Source organism: Phyllopteryx taeniolatus, chromosome 17, assembly GCF_024500385.1.
Source record: "Phyllopteryx taeniolatus isolate TA_2022b chromosome 17, UOR_Ptae_1.2, whole genome shotgun sequence".
NCBI lineage: Eukaryota > Metazoa > Chordata > Actinopteri > Syngnathiformes > Syngnathidae > Phyllopteryx > Phyllopteryx taeniolatus.
The window spans coordinates 18745536-18763377 of NC_084518.1; the positions used below are offsets into that span (position 1 = coordinate 18745536).

General features: G+C 38.3%; 1 protein-coding gene across 13 annotated transcripts in view; it reads right to left on the reverse strand.

Annotated features, from left to right (window-relative positions):
- sgcd (sarcoglycan, delta (dystrophin-associated glycoprotein)) overlaps window positions 1–17842 on the reverse strand; it is a 171815-nt gene that overhangs the window by 28318 nt on the left and 125655 nt on the right. For all 13 annotated transcript variants that reach the window (XM_061750987.1, XM_061750988.1, XM_061750989.1 and 10 more), the window contains 4 exons: window positions 17498–17683; window positions 4330–4431; window positions 2059–2146; window positions 775–894 (listed from right to left, as the gene is read on the reverse strand). In XM_061750987.1, the coding sequence (XP_061606971.1) occupies window positions 775–894; window positions 2059–2146; window positions 4330–4431; window positions 17498–17683 (496 nt within the window). The remainder of the gene's footprint in view (window positions 1–774; window positions 895–2058; window positions 2147–4329; window positions 4432–17497; window positions 17684–17842) is intronic.

The window sequence follows — 17842 nt, forward strand, 5'->3', positions numbered from 1 at the left end:
ATAAATAAATACATTAATTAATAAACCCTAATAAGACTCCTTGAACAAAAAGCAAAGAGCGGACGTGTTCGCTGCGATTTAAAAGTGGAACAATGCCGCGTCCGTCCCATTATCCTTCCCTCCATCTCCTCTGCCGCCATCTGTGGCTCGCCGACACTTTCCAGCGGGCTGACGCTAACGAAATATGACCGCGAAGGATGTTAAGTGCATGTAGATGAGCGGCCGGAATAACCGCTCTCATCTGTAAACGCGAGGCGCAAATTGTCTCAGGCGACGCCTCGAGGGTGATTCATTCACATTTTTTTTTTTTTGCAAAATACATTTTTACTCAAATATGAGCGCATTACGCTGGTGAAAGGATCGCCGTGACTGATGGGTATTTTTATGCAAAAGATTCAGTGGGCGGAATGACACCACCACTATATGTTGCAATACTATTTTTTTAATATATACACACACACACTCAGACGCAATATACTGTAACCGCAAACAAATGCGCCACATACATTATCCGGAGCAGTTAAGAATCAATATTTACTCAGAGGTCAGAATAATGCTGAATAGTTGAAGATACATGGGCCAGCATTACTGCTTATGAAGGCCCTGGGCAGATTACATTAACATGGCAACACATACAGGCTGAAATCTGATTGGACAAAAAACAAACAAAAAAAAACAAACCAAAAAAATGTTCATCCTCAGTCATCAGTCAGAACAAAACTCTTCGATCCACAACGTCATCCGACGGAAAAAAACGAGGTACGAACCACTCACCCATCACCCGGAGCCTCTCTGCGCCCACCACCACTTCCTGCTCGTCGGCCGAGAACAGAAGCTTGCCCGTCGTGGATTTGACCTCGAACATCTTGCCTCGCGCTTTGAACCCGCTGGATCCTAAACCCAACAAACACAGAAGGGAAATAAATAAATAAATAAATAAATCAGCCTCCAACACAAGTTTCACCGATCAACATAAAATTGGGTTGGCATGTCTATAACAACACAGTAATAATAATAAAGTAAAGTAAGTAACGCTTAGTAATATCTAACATTAGGTAATGTGAATAAAGTAATAATACAGTAATACAGGGCGCATGGAAAAGCCTCAAGGACACATGCTGAAATTGAACAGAAAGTTGGCCATTTTGGACAAAATCCAGGACTTGTACTTTGATAAACCCAAATGAGCCCCAGCTGCTCAAATACTGAAAGAAATAAAAGCCTTATTTTATTTTGACACGGCGAGATGACCAACCCCAAAAAAGTAGTTCTACAAAGGAGTAGAAAACGGCAGCTGATTGACACTCCCAATTGATTCTGTTGCTCTCCATTTGAAAAGGGCAGCGGGGGTGAGCGGGCGGTTGTTGTTCACGTCCCTTCCACACACCGTTTGCGTGTCAGAGTCAAAGGCGCTCGCCGTGCAGGTTAACGCGGAGTGATTTGTAAACCTTGCAGTTTGCCAGACTCTATCAGCCGCGAGAGCGCTACGTCGGCCGTGGATCGAGGCAGCCTGATGGCACACGAAAGGAGCGGCGCAGTATAGCATGAACAATTACAAAGTCCCACGTGAAGTTTTACAAGGAGACGTTGGTGGAAAAAAAACAACAAAGTTGAGTGGTACCTGGACTTAGGAGTTTATTATTTTTTTTTTTGTGACCAAGCTCGGAACTGCGTTCCCCATTGAAATGAATGGAAACGCCATGGATCAGTTTCAGCCTCCCCAAAACGCACCACAATTTTTTTCTTGTAATAAGGAAAACAGCACTCTGTAATATTTCACTTTCTAAAAACAAATAGTAATAACATGATTAAATAGAATGTCAATAATTAAACAGTATATGTATGCTGATTAATTCACTGTGGCTCCTTCTGATGTGTGCGACTGCCACCATCGGGCAGTATATTACAGTCGTGCAGACAAGCGAAAAACTACACACACGAAGATCAGAGAGGAAAACTTTTTGTTGTGTTGTTGCAGTCGGTGTCATCAGCGTTTTGAAAACATTTGACAAGTGAAAGCATCGTTAAGTATATTTTTATTCTCGGGCCATGTCATACCTGTTACGAGTTGCGTGAGCAGCTGGTTGTTGCTGTTGACAATGTTGACAGACACGTTTCGGGACGACTGCAGGTACAGAGGGCGACCCTGCGGGCGAACAATTTTTTTCATTTATTTTTAATAAAAACAAATTCGCATGGAGAGAAAAAAAAAAAAACCTACCAAGTATCATAACCAATTACAGGCACTTCTCCAATTTATCATTTCTCAGCAAAATAGTTGAAAAGACAGTTTGCATCCAGCTAATCTCACATCAAAGTTGTGAATGACCTACACAAAAACAAAACTCGCCAAAATTATCCATTCTTGTATTAGTTGACCTCTTTCACAGCGGCTTGAACGATGGGTTCTATTAACTGGTCCAGTTCTTAACTGGTTTAAAACCAACTTACATTACAGGCACTACTTCGTATGTGTTAGGGATTTTAGTCCAGTAGGAAGGACATCACATGGTGTCCCCCAAGGGTAAATCTTTAGCCCACTGTTATTTAATCTTACATGCTTCGACTTTAAGTCATGCGCAAATATAACAACTACAGTGACATGAAAAAGTCTGCCTGCTTCTCAAATTCTTTTTTTTTTTTTTTTTTTTTTAAATTTAGGCTTGCACATCTTCAGTGTAGCACCACCTGGTAGCGCAACATGCCGGGCAGCACTGAACTCTACTGGAAGTCATGCAGTGTAATTATTAGCAAGCAGAAAAGGCAGAAACGGCGCCTTACTAAGCTCCAGTAATAGTTTTTCCACAGAAGAGAGAGAATATATGCCTGTGAGTATTGTTGTACTGTATGTATGTTGACAGCAAGAGAATGAGAAATAACACTAAAGTGTGCTTTAATAAGTGTTCCCCCCCCCCCCCCCCCCTAATAGGTTTGTGTTTACAGCATGTGGAAGTGGTAAAACTACAGCAAAATTTTTTTTTATATATGGTCTCTCTATATCGCAAATCTTAGGTAGTTCTGGCACGACGGGGGGTTCACTGTAAACGTTTGGCGACCGCCAGCTTTTGATCCACCGTCCCACATCCTCTGCCGTCACCGAGGCAACAGGGCATGTTAGTCCCAACAGGACGTCGTCGTCTCTCCCGAAACATAAAGAAAGTGTGTGTGTGTGTTTGTGTGTCTGCATAGCTTTTATTTTAGGCACAGAGCCTTCATAAAAGTCTGCGGTTACGAAAAAAAACTCATTGAGCTGAGCACATTTGAAGGGGAAAATATGCCCGCAGATGTCAAGTGGAGTGTCATTTCAAGTGCAGCAAGGCCAGAAATAGTTTTTTTTTTTCATCTGTTTATTAATTTTGAGTCTTTGAATATCAAGTTTTTCAATGAAGAATTGATCAAAATTCTGCAATTCAAACGTTTCAATGTGTTAAAGTGTGAGCGGCAGCTGCTTGAGCAAGAACAACAAAAAGGGGATTTTTTTTCTGCTCTAACAGGGAGATATATATATATATATCAGATAACATGTCCCAAAAATTTCAATATTAAGAGGCTACATGTAATAATTTAAAAATACAAATGCCTTGTATTATAAAATCAATAAATGACATAATAAAAAAATGAATATAGGAAATAAAATAGAAAAGTGTAAAAAAACAAATCATATATATAAAAAATATAAATTAGACCACAAATATTTGCACACTACATCTTATATTTTTATATGGATAGATTTTCATAAAAAACAAATTAAATTAATTATAATACATATGATAAAACATGAAATATACAGTACTATACTATTAATTAGGTTGATCAAGTTTGTTTTTCAATTTAATCACATTCAATAGAATGATATAACCTTGATATAACAATGCAAAAAATGACAAGTAGGAAATAATAGAAATATAAAAATCATTTATATTTACATTCATAATTGCAAATTATAGAATGTATAGAAATAAAAATAAACAATGCATTTAATATATTATTATACCTTATTTGTTCTAGATTTAGTAATAACCATTATATTAAAATAAATCAAATATATGAATAGAGGAACTCAAATTAAAAACACAAAACAATGTATATATAATTTAATAATTAAAATTCATTACAGAATGCAATATATAGACAATAACCAATATTTGCATTTTATTTATTTTCATGTGGTAACTTTAATAATGACATAATATAGAATTATTATATTGCTAAAATATAAAAGTATCAATTAACATTTTTATTTATTAATATAAAACTAATGATACAGAAATGTAAAAAAAAAAGGAGACAAATGATTTAATAAATATATAGCGTAAGTTAGTGACTTACTGGTTTGGACTGGATTTCTTTGGCATAAAGAGGCTGAAGGAACTCCGAGTCCCCTTCCAGCTTGAGGCCCTTCTCCGTTATTCTCAGGTTGCCCATGCCGTCCTGCCACGGAAACAAACAAACACACACACACACACACACACACACACACACACACACACATTGGTCATATTGTGTTTAATATTTAACGTACGTCCATATTGTCACTTACGCATTTACACTCTACTCTCAGCTGTCTCTCACACACTGCAGCAAGAAAGGATATTAACCAGCGACTTTATATCCTGCCTTTTTTTTTTTTTTTTACATCACCTGCTGGATCAGTACAAAGATAAGACGGCGTGAAAGTGGAAATATTCTTGCTCCTCCCTCGGGTTCTAAGGGAGCACATGGAGATCAAGGCAGGTGAATCCCGACGTGGCAGAGGACGATTCTCCGTGTATTATATTGCAGAAATGGCTTATTGCCTCCCGATGAGAAAATACCATCTATAGTGGCAGGGGATAGTTAGCTACTCAACTGCAGATGGGGAAGGCACAGGGAAGGTTTCTAAACATAGACGCGTACAACATTGTATGCCGGAGATATGTCAAAATCTACTGCAACGTTTCTCGTTGCTATTTGGTGAAAACCCACACAAGCACAGAGGGGACACTGTTTTGGACGTTGATATTCGTCAACTGGAATCCAACCGTTTACTGCCACCGACGGATATATTCGTCAAGTACGTTTTTCCAACGGGTAGACATGAAGAGGGTCTCGCCCAACTCGTCTGTGAAATTCAGGTTTGTAAACCACAGTCATGATGAACAGATCCCCGTAGATGGCAGCGTTGTATCGCTATGGAATTGAAATCAGGACAGCTTTTGAGTAGAAGATAAAGATTAGGTGTTGAATCTCGGCTTTTCACATCAAAAATGAGGGAGAGAAATGCCAAAACGTTGGAAGACTGACAAGTTCGGGCACCTGACACGCCAACATTGTATGACAATGTCTGGTACAAATGGTATTTGTCGCGATAGGGAGTAGAAAGTGTGTGTCATGATCGTGAGAAGAGATGATGCAGTTTGTGAAGGGAATGAGGAACGCCACTGACGTTCAACTTGAGTCATGCAGTAAGTCAGCGTCACTAACGACACATTTCAAAGTTTTATATCTCTAAATGAATTATTTTGCCATCAAGCCCTTCACCAGTCGTGTTTTTGTCGTTTTTCTAGTTTGATGGGTTACAAAAGTCAAAAACATAAGCGTCAAAGTCACTGTTCTGCTTGACGTGTTTCCTTTCACAAAAAAACTAATTTTCCCGACTTAATAGTCAGAAACCGATATTTACTAAAGAATGGAACAAGTTCAACTTTTTTTCTGGCAAAAGAAGAGGATCAGGGCTTATAGTGTCACAGAACAATTTTTTGGGGGGGGGGGGATCTTGAAAATGCTCTAAAATGGGGAACTCTGCTTTGAAAACAGCTTGAGGTGAATTAGTTAATAAAGTTTCCCCTCCCCACGATGTATCCCAGTAAATAAATAACACTGACGTATGCTAATTAGCTGCATTGTTCAGTTCTCAGTAGTAAAACTTTTTATTTCGCCTTCCAATCCTAACTTTTTTTTTTTTTTTTTTCTTTCTTCTCTTTTGCGTGCACACGGCAAGGCGAGCGGCCATGAATAATTCACCACATGACAACGACTTCTTAGCAGGACACTCAGATGAGCAGCTTTACCTTCTTCTTCAGGGCTGTCTTCTAACGTCAACTTTGATCTTCTGAAAAAGTCTTCACCCTTGTTTGGGCTCCCTTGATGACAACTATGGTTGCCTCCTTGTCTACTCGGCTTTTTATGCCACCTGCCATCCTTTTGCCCGGGGCCCTGCGACTCTTCGTTTTCACGTTCATTCCAACCACAGCTGCGCTCAAATGGGTTGGAATTCAAAGAAATGCAGAAAAAAAGTATACTAAAAGGGTTCATTAAAAAAAATAACTTTCGTTAAAGGCTGTTAGCAAATCTAGGGAGACTTCGGATGGTTCTTTAAAGCAGTTTTCAGTCAGTTCGTCACGAAGTGGACAATAAAAATGATCTCATCTGTCTTACAGCAGCTTCTGATAAGGGCTCATTTACTCGAATTCGCTAGTAGGAGTTTGTCAAAGTACATGCTCTGGAATTCGCTTCAAACCAAAATGGCCGACGACTTGTTCAATTTCGGACATGGGTCCTTGAGACTTTTTTGTGCATCCTGTTATGTGACATTTTAAACGGATACAGGTTTTTGATCTGGGCTAAATTGTGCGAATGTATCAACTCTGGAATTTCCCGAAATGGACGATTTGAGCCAAAACGCCAGACTTCCGGTTCAATATCGGGCATGGTTCCTTGAGACTTTTTCGTGCGTCCTGTTATGCCAGCCAATTTCGTGTTGATCGGTCACACTTGTGTCTGTGTGTACGTATTTGAAAAGACAGCTTCTGCTACAAGGACCGCATCGATCGTTGCCTCCACTGTCACCGCTGATCCTGATGCACGATTGGGAATTTGTGTCTCTCTGTGTGTGTGTGTGTGTGTGTGTGTATACTTGTCGCTGGACTACTCAGATTGATTGGCAACAGACGAGCCACAGCAACATGGACGCTAACGCAGCAGCTCGTATTCCCCCCCATAACCATTCATCATCCTTCTCCTTCGTCTTCCTTTAGATGCCTTCAGAGGTAAGGCGAGGTCTGGTTATCAATAATACAGAGCACTCAGGCTATTATTGAGTGTCTGCGTCGATATGCATCAAGCCCTGGCTAACCCGAGGCGAAAGCAAATATAGACTTCTGAAGGCCTGGGGGGGAAATATCACAATGACTCCCGACATTAAAAATACACCAGTCGACAAAGAACAGAGGATTTTCATAATTCACAATATTGAGATGGAGGCACGGAAACTAACCTAAACAATCGGGGAGCGTTTAATATACAGTGGTACCTTGACATACGAGTGCCCCAACATACAGGTTTTTCGAGCTATGCGGGACATTAATGGATTGATTTTTTGGTTTGGTTGTTTGTTTGTTTGATTTTTTGGCTGGAAGCTTTGGAGCTTTCCATAGCAAGTAAGGTACCATGATGCCCTGGCATGTGGGCAAGTAGAGCCACAGTCACCGATTCACTTACTGAACGAGACAAATGGTCAAACACACAAAAACAAAATGAAAACACTCGCGAGGAGCATGAGGGATACGCTAACAATGAAATAACCAGCCAAACCTCAACTTTGATCAAACCCGTTTGGGATGATGTGCCTCACAGTCAGGAGCTTGGGGTTCTAATCTCTCCGTTCTCAAGTTACCCGACCTACACACACACCCCGAAAAATTCTTCTCAGACTAAAGTCTCTCAGATCGAACGCTACTTCGCTCACCAAAATTCAACTTGCTACAGCTAACAATTGAGCAGAGATGTGAATACAGATAGGAATGTTAAGGGTCATTTTTCCGTTCTACTGCATGTTCAGTGTGTATGCCGCTTTTATCACCAAAGTCAGTTGGGATTTTAGTCTTGCGCCACCTTTTTGCATGGAAGACCTACTTTGGATTCTTCTCTCTCGTCGAGAACTGTGATAAAAATACAAAAAAATGAAAAAAAATCTATTCTCACAATCGAGATCAAAAGGTTTATTTGAGAATAAAAGACTGACTGGATGAGTCACCATCTGCGGCCATCTGTTCAGCAAGAGTTTTGCAAAAAGAAAAAGGGGAACACTTGTTTGTTATAGAATGTCAGTCAAATTGTCTGCTTCTGCCATTAAACCAGAGATGTTCTGTTTGTTTGTAAAGTATACAGTGGACCTCCGATATTTAGCGGCTCATCGTTTGCAGTCGTGTTATAATACAGATTTTCAGCAACTTTTTGTTGTTTTTTAACAGTACACGGACGGGCAAGTCCGAATTTAGAAATGCGCACCACCATCACAACAGCTGTTATTATCTTTTTTTTTTATACTGTTTGTACAATATTTTAGTGTTATCCATTGCTCTTGCTCGCTCTCAATATATTACAAAGTGTGTGTTTAAATGTGTTTGTCTCGTTATAAAAGTGTGTATCCGTCAATGGTATAAAAACATGCCTAGAGTGTATTTATATCTCGTAGATTTCACTTGAGGGGGTGGTCTGGAACGTGACCCCGTGATGGAGGGGGGAAGACTCAACATATATTACTGTATTGTCACATGTATAATATTAGTCAAGAAACCATTTTATTTATTTATTTTTTTTGTAATCAAAGTTAATAATTACAGGAACATCTATGCTAATTTCTATTAGCCAATCAATGTGGTTTTATATTTTAGGTTAGCATTAAGCTAGAGGACTTTGGTTTGGATCACAGGTGACATAGCATATGGCAGCTAACGTAGCAGTCGATATCATTACTCAGTGCTACACGATGGCTATCAGCGGAATTAGCTTTGAGATTGCCGCCTCGCGCCACACCCGAACGGGCCCGACGGAGGTCTTCGCCGTCGTACCGCATCATCCATCAATGAGATGAGAGTCGAAGAGGGGCGAGGGTCGACAGTCTGAGAATGAACGATGGGGCACACAGAGAGACAAACGCGCAGAGGCAGATTAGGGCATAGGGCCCACAAGTCGCGGCCCAAATGAGGAGAGATAAAACAACGGCACGGGTGAGGAGAAGGGGTGTGGGGGGGGGGGGGGGGGCTGTCTCTGTATCACTCTTGCAACCGGCCGATGACAGTCTGTTGCGGTCTTTATCGTCAGTGTACGTAGTGTCGACATGAAGTGGGTAGAAAATATCTCTACACACCCCTTTTCCTGCTCGCCCACCACCGATGATTTTGCGATGCCTGCAACCTGCGGGGGGCACGCTCTCTCTCTTGAATGTTGACCGGTCCCCATGAGGACAAAACACCCCCAAACACACATTGTTGTGAATAAATGGAGCCAAAGTGGAGTGATTATTAAGTCATTACTTTGGCTTAATTGGATGTGCTTATTGTTTTTACGGCTCATCGGCGAGAGAATGGCCGCTGTCGCGGCCACATTAATGTGTTTGTGTGTGTAGATGAAGTCATGCTCAAAACTGCAGCAAAGCCACTTGAGGGAAATCAAAGCCTCCTTCAGGAGCAAGTCAACTTTTTCCGTTAGCCAAACAAAAAAGGAAGCAAGCGTAATTATGAATCTGACGATCGTCTATTTGTGCCGGCCGACCAGTCCATATTTTGCCCCGCTTCTCTCACCGCGACTAGTCAGCTTTCCTCCCACATCGCCAAAACATGCATGTTATGTTCATCGAAGACTAAATTGTCCATGAGAATTAGAGTGAATTTGTCTTAATGTGCCCTATGATTGGTTGGTCAGCCCATGGTGCACCCCGCTTCTCTCACCAAAAGTCAATTAACTGGCCACCAGTACAGGTCGTACCCCATTTCTCTCTGCAAAAAGTTAACTCGAATCGGTTCCAGCCTGCCCATGAACCTGAAGAGGACGCGCAGGACAGAAAATGGATGGCTAATTTTCTTATTGCAATAAGCCCTTGAAGGTATGAAACTTTGGGAAACAAGTTTTTTTTTTTTTTTTTTTTTTAACGAGTTCAATACTATAAAAATCACTGAGCAGAATGTCACAATCTGAGGGAACGCTGAACAAGCTCGTTAGTCCTCATTAAAATCACTTGAATTTCGCATCCTTCACACTTTCAACATAAAATAAAAAGCTCTCTCCTTTATACTGCACCTTGAGTCTCGCTTTGTATGGTGAAATGGAACGTTTCTTTTATTAAAAATACAATTTTGTGCGGCGGCCACTAGAAATGCCTTGGAGGACGGCGCCGCTTCTGCGCCATTTTGCTTTCCACTTTTGCTGGTTTTCTTATGGAAAGGCCGCTAGGAAAAGAAAAGACATCAAAGTGTTTGCGCCAAGCGACCTTACATTCCTCTGATCCACGGGTGGGCAACCTACCGCCTGTGGGCCATATCGGGCCCACAAGAGCATTTGATCTGGTCCACCATGAAATTCCCCCCCAAAATTAAAACGAAACCTCAAAGGAACTGTATTTTTTATTACATATAAGCCCCCAAACCCTGCAACAAATTTATTTTCCTTAGTCAATCCCAGCTGACACTTCGCCAAAAGAAGCGGGGTAAACCCTAGATGGGTGGCCAGTCAATTCTGTATAAAGCTACTCCGAAGCAATCCGTTTCCTACAACATACAACTGGAATCTACGCCAACACACTTTTTATTTATTTATTGATTAAACTGATTTGCAGACTTCTATCATTTGGATTCAGTGGTTGATTACTGGCTGCCTTGTCTTTTGCCTGTATTGCTATTCATGTATTTATGTGTATGTACATATGTATGCATTTGGGTTTCTTGACTGTGAGCTGCGAGATTAATAAAGTATTTATCTATCTCAAACACAATTTCAACGTTTGCAAATTTACTCTGAAAAGCATTTTCAAAGGGTGATTAGTTTTACTTTATTTTCATGTAGTTTGCCGTTAACTTTGCTTCATACTTGAATGACAGGAAAAAAAATGCACATGAAAATTGAATGAAACATTTTCAATGAATGCACATTTTAAAAAAATCCAAAACAAAAAATTCATTTAAAATTTATGGCGATGATTATGAACAAGTTTACTCCAAAATGTACTCTAAAACATGCTTTCAATGTGTTCAGAATTGTTACTCTAAGTTGTATTACTTGCAGTTAACATGTCTTCATACATTTATGACGTGTACAAATAAAATACAAAATTAATGCAAATGAAAAAAATTTAAATGCACATTTTAGAAAATCTAAAAGAAAAAAAGAAAATATTAATGTTAGCATAAATTTCGATTGACACCAAATTGGCCCTGCTTATCGTCTAATAATGCTGCACAACTAACAAAGGCAAAATTCCCTTTACATTATTCCCGACTTTTGAAAACGTGCAAGTCAACCAACATCACCAAACAAAAAGGTACGGCACCGCAGCCTCATTTCAAACTTGTTTTCTTCCGAGGCAATTACATCCAAACAAGCGCGAGGCAGCCGAGTGGAAAATGGAAGAATTCGTTTCATCTCAACGCCACGCTACAAAGTTGTATTTTTCAATGAAATTAAAACAAACACACACACGTGCAAACAATCCAATATTGCCACGGTGACGGGTAATTATTTGTCAAATCCGTGTGTTCCTTATTGTTTTGTATTGAATCACTTTCTGTCGGCTACAATGCGATTGGCTCTTTTTCTCGCTGAATATAGCAAAGTTGCAGAGTCTTCCTTCCTGTAACTGCATGTCTCATTACTGCCTCCATCCCACACAGCAAATTGCACATGAACTCCCCTCCCGGCGTTCCTTTTGACGACATTGCCACTGACCATTTGACCAAAGCTGGGATGAATGAAAAGAAAAATACAAATTAATTGCCTCAAATGAGAGCCACGTAGCTCCAATCTCACCAGCAGCGGGAGATTTAAGGCCGCCGGCTGCCAATTTGCGCAGCTCGCGAGAAAGCTCGGGAGTCCGTCGAGAAAAAAAAAAAAAAAAAAAAGCGTGACTGCTCGACCTTGGCTGCAAATCTGTTATAATTCAATTATTTTACCTGCTATCTTTTGTTTATGCACCACCAAAAGAGTTATGTTTTTATTTTCAGTGCAGCTTTGTCCAGGTTCACTTTTTTTTTTTTTTTTTTTTTTTAAATATATACTACCAGGGGTTAAAATAAAATAAAATGATATAAAGAGTGGGAGAAAACTAGTATAAATAAATAAAAACACTTGATGATGATAAGTAAAATGGCCAACTTCATCAGTCCTGTGATGATAGTTCACTCAATTGTGTGCTGATCGGTGAAACTAGTGTCCGGGCAGTTTTTTTTGTTTGTTTTTGTTTTATGTGTATGCAGAAAGTAAAATGTCAAAAACAAGTTCCATTTCAATCCGATCCAGATTTGGAAAGCAAGTTCAAATCTAACACAAATTGCTGGTTTGTATCTCTTCCCAATGGTATCCAATTTGAAACCAAGTTTGTCATCTGAATGACGAATCAAAAACTCGAATATTAAATTAAGTTGAATTCGAATCTGATCCAGATTGCAAATTTGGCAAAAATTTAAATCCAACACGGAAAATCCCAATAAACGTGCTCAGACATCGGTAGCAAATTTGAACAAAATTTGCCGTGTGCAAGCAGCAAAATCAAATTGAATTTAAATCCAGACTGCACATTTGGCAGCAATATAAATCCAACATGGAAAAAAATCCGTCAAGATACTAATACAAAATGACATATGATTTTAAATTCAGAGCAAAATCATATCGCAAATATCACTCACATTAAAACACAGAAATAACCATGTCAGTAGCATGGAGTTCTGATAGACTTTCTGTTTCTTGCCCTTGACTTTACCATTATCCTCTGAGGCGGAGGAGAGAGAGAGGAGAGAGGGGGAAAAAAAAGGGGGGGGGGGGCGTGCTGCAATCCGATGGGAAATGACAGCTCTCGCTTCTCCTCCTTTCGCCAACAATCCGCCGAGAGGAGCGTTTATCTGCTGACAGCCGCCGACTGCTCTACCACTGAAAAGTGCCGCGGAAAAACACGCCTTATATATACTATCATCATAACAATTGCGAAATGTTTCACGAAAAGGGGAGCTGAGAGCCCAGAGAGAGAAAGGAAGGAATAAGTTGAGTTTTCACCAAAGACCGCTTGTGATTTTGCTAACTGCGTCCAGGCGTTATTTTACGAAAGCAACTTCCTGGTACTCTGGACACCTCAAACTCACAAAATTGATGTCTTTATTGATGATTTGGTATAATTTGTAGACAACCATTTCAGGTAGAATTACACGATCGATCTGACGGAAGTGTGGCACGCTACCGGTTGACGAGGGTAAAGATGGAATTATTGCGACAAAAAAAAACTTGTGACGTGCTAAGAATAAGTGGTCATTTATGAGTCATTATTGTAGGGGAAGGCAAAAATAAAAGGCAAAATTCTTCAGGGAAAAAAAAATAATAATTGTCAGACCAAATATCAGAATTTTCTAGGAAATTAAAACAATTTTCAAAAATGTCAAATTTTCAGGGTATTTGTTTTGTTATTTCGCAGAATGTGAATTTTTCAGCATTTGCTTTCATTTTTTAGATTTTTTTGTTCTGAAAAAAAAGTCAAATTTTCAGAACTTTTTCAGATTTGTTGGAAAATTCTTTTTCTGAAAAGAATTCCCACTTTAAGAACATTTCTGGTAATTTTGGGGGCAATTTCTTTCAGGATATATCGTGGTGCCTTGAGATATGAATTTAATTTGTTCCTTGACCACTCAAAAAAAAATTTCGGAAAGAATATAAAATCGTTCAATATAAAGAAAATCTGTATTTTTGCTTTGTTTTTCAGTGCTCAATATTTTTGGGAAAAAGTTGATTGAAGAAAAAACAACAGCGAATAAAGTCATATTTCAAAAATTGTTAATGTTAGAAAATATACGTTTGAGAAAAAGTTATTGTATGAGTATATTGTAACATGATTACAAAGTTTAGTATTAAGAATAACAACTTTTTTAAAATGATTTTCTCACCCAAAAATATTTTTCAGAAAATAATACATTTTGGGGGCAAAAGTAATATTACATGTATGTTTATGAAAAAAATATATTTGAGAAAAAAAGTCACTCATTCAAGAGTACAGTAAAACTACTAAAAAATATGACTACAAAAAAAAATCAAATAAAAAAAAAAAAATAGATGTACCTTTCTGAAGAACTAATTCTTTTTCAAGGAAAAAAATACGCAATCTTCTGAAGAGAAACCTTTTACAGCAAATTTAAAAAAAAAATAAATTTATGAGCGTTACGGCCTTATACAGTATTTGGAGAAAAACGACGGGTTCATTTGGTTAAAGACAACTTGCTGTCGGCGAAACCGTGCACAAGACTTCCGTCCTGCGTCGAACGAGTGTTTCTTGAAATAAAAAGGCTATTAGCATTCTCGCGCGCTTGCCAGAAGGGAACATCTGCGTCTTCCAAAGTTAGAAGTGCAGCGGGGCAAAAAATAAAGACGAATAGGGAGACGACCTCCCGACTCTCAGGTCTGATCCGCCGGACCATTCGGATGCTTTTGAAGGGTGTCACATTGAGCTGGGAGCTAAAATATTATTTTGCTCAAATATGCAAAAGCCTCTCGCATGCACACGCCATCTGCTCAGCCCACACCGAACATTACGACATTATGCAGTCGCCGCCCTTCGCGCTGCAAGAATACAGCAGCAATTGTTCTCGAAAAATGTCAAATTGTAACCAAAGTGGTTTTTTATACGTGTGCTCATAATTACAAATTTTCTTCTCGTACTTTCTTCTGAGCTAACTTTTCTCTAAAAATGATGAATTTGTCACCTAATGTTATGACTAGTCTCTGTAAATTCAAATTCTTGAAAATCATATGACTACAACTTGGTAGTCAGACCTTATTTTTGAAAAAGAATGAAATGAAAAATTACACAAAAAAAAATGATCATATTACGACTACAAAAAAAGGATCATATTATGACTATGATAATTCATTTCTGACTTTATTCTGATCAAAAATTCTGAATTTATCCTTAAATTTATTTATTTAATTTAAATGTTTTTATCGTCTCATTACCATTTTATTTCTAGAAAATTACGAAAAATTTATCAAATTACTACAAATATATACATTCAGACTTTTTTTCTCGTTGTATGATGACACATTTAAAATTCTATAAATCAGATTACCAAACCTTTATCTTCATTAAATTCTGATTTTATTCTCGTAAAAAAACTAACTTCATCCTTGCAAATCCTTTTTCTCGTACATTACATTTTTTTTCTGGAAAATTACAACAAATCTCATGTTAGTACAGCTTTAAAATCCTTAATCTCAGAATGTTTTTCTCATATTTATAACTAATGTCTGCAAACTCATTTTTTTAAATCATGTTGTTACAACGTTACAGTACATTCATTAAAAAAAATAAATCTATTGTTGTAAACGTATCTTTCCACATATACAATTTCTTTTTTTTAAAAATGCAACAAATTTATCATATTACTACAACTTTATAATTGATAAACCCTGATCTCATTCTTGCAAAATAAATATGACTGTATTCTTATTTTCTCGTAATATTACAACATTTTCTGGAAAATTATGGATGGCGTAATATTCTGACTTTTTTCACATTACCACCTTTTCCAGAATATATCAATAAAAAATTTTTTTTTTGCTGTAAAATCATTCCTTTTCATCTCATACAATTGCAAGTTCTTCCTTGTAAAATTGCTTTTTTTTTTAATAAAATCAAATCAAAATCTATTTTTGCCGTAAAGTCATGCCTTTTTATCTCATACAATTGCAAGTTCTCTAATTATGACTTTTCCATCCTATTACTTCAACTTTATTCTCCTGAACATACATAAATTTTTGTCATTATTACGGCTTTTTTTTTTTTTTTTTAATCATTTACAAAAATGGTATTTTGCACTAGTGTATTATGGATTTATTCTCATTAAATAAAAAAAAATGGATTGATTTTTTGTTTTTTTATTTTTTCCACCAATTGCCTGAATTCTATAAATGGACTGGATTCTGCACATTCAGATACTTCGGAAGTAGCGTAACGTTCCCTCTTCCGCTGGAATCACGTGATTTGAGATTCCACTCTTGTTTTCCGCCTCTGGCTTTCATGCCGTCTCTCCCGCTCACTGTGTCAACTCATCTGTCTCGCCCCTCTGTAAACCACAATGCTCACGATGACTCGCATATTACAAAAGCGCAACACACACAGAACATGCCAACGAACACACGCACCGAACATGCCATCACACACACGGCGATAGTGATGAATAAAACATGAGGTCCACTTCACAGCGGGGCTTTAATATGAGATCTGCATAAATCAGTGGGTACTTTCTCGTGGCACGCGTGAGGCGCTATAACGCTTCAATATGTCGGCCTGCGCGTTTCAAAGGGAGGCAAAAACGTTCGAAACGCATTAGCGACGAGGACGTCGTCGTTTCCGAGCGCCGCTCTCGCCCCAGGTGACGGATGACGAGCTAAAGATCGTGCCTCGTATTTCTTTGCGACAACAAGGCGGCCGTTTCATGGGTGTGTCACGGCTTTTAATCTTTGAAAATTCGTACAACCATGTAATACTCCTGGGGGAGGAGAAAAACAAAAAAGAAAAAAGTTTGTAAGTCGGACTTTTTCTGGGAAAAAAATAAGTCAAAGTATTCGGAATTCGTAGGATAATTTTTCTTTTTTTTTTTTCCCCCAAAGAGGCATCATTTTTCATGGCATTTTTATTTTCAGGAACAGTTTTTATTTAAAATAAAAAAAAAAAAGCCATAACTTTTCAGAAAAAAGTCAATTTTTGAGAAAGAATAAAGTCGTAATATTGCAAGAATACATTTCATTTTTTCAGAAACAAACGGTCACATTTGCAAATTTATTTTAAAGGTAATTTTCTAGAAAAATTCTGAATTTTCCAGGATATTTTTTTTTATAAAATCGAGACAGTTTTCAGTTGAAAGTTGGGGCAAAAATTACATTTCCCTCCTACACCCCCCCCCCCTCCCCCCCTTAAAAAACTTATTTTTCAGGAAAAAGCAAGTAAGTAGTATTTTTTTATTCATTTTTTTTTTTTTTTTAGAAAAAAGGTGCTGTGTTCGGAGAAGAAACATACAGGAAACAAAAATGTAAATTCTCTGTGAGCTGAAAGAAAAGAGAGGGGGCTATTTTGAGGTCGGGCTCGTCATCCGTTCACATTCATTTCAATTGAACCTGCCCCGACGATCATCGCTGGTGCAGTTGCATGAAAAATTATAAATACAATTATGAACTGCTGTAAAACAACATATGTATATTTATAGACTGTATTTGTGTGGCTGAGACTCGCTCGCTTATAAACCGGAAATGCATGTTGCCGTTCAGCTGAGTTGATTGAGTGGGTACCAACCACCAAGTGGGCATGTACTTGAATATTCATTTTGTCAAAAAATGTAGAGGCTATTTACAGAAAACATTTTGACTTATACAAAAATATTCTGATGGAAGGGGATCTTTAAAAGAACAAAAAAATAAATAAAAATGATTTGTTTTCTTTTAGCTACTGTATATGTGCAGCATTTGTAAGCGAGCAAAAACCAACGGGACTTACGATGGTGAAGTTCATGACCTTGAGGATCCAGATGGTGAGCGCCAGGTTGACGAGGATGAGTATCATCAGCAGCAGGACGAAGAAGTAAAGGCAGCGTTTCCTCCAGCCGTAGATTCCCACTTTGTACACTTGCGCTTGTTCTGAACTCTGGACATTGTTCCTATGACTGCACTGTTCTTGGGTCATCTGCCAGGGAGAACAGAACAGGATCAGGATCGATCACGGAAATGACGAATGAAAACAAATATGACAAATTGACTCGACAGGTTCAAAGCCGGAATGATTTTTGGTACTTGTGAGGTGAGCAAAAAAAATTTAAAAAAAAATATTATTATTATTTTTTTT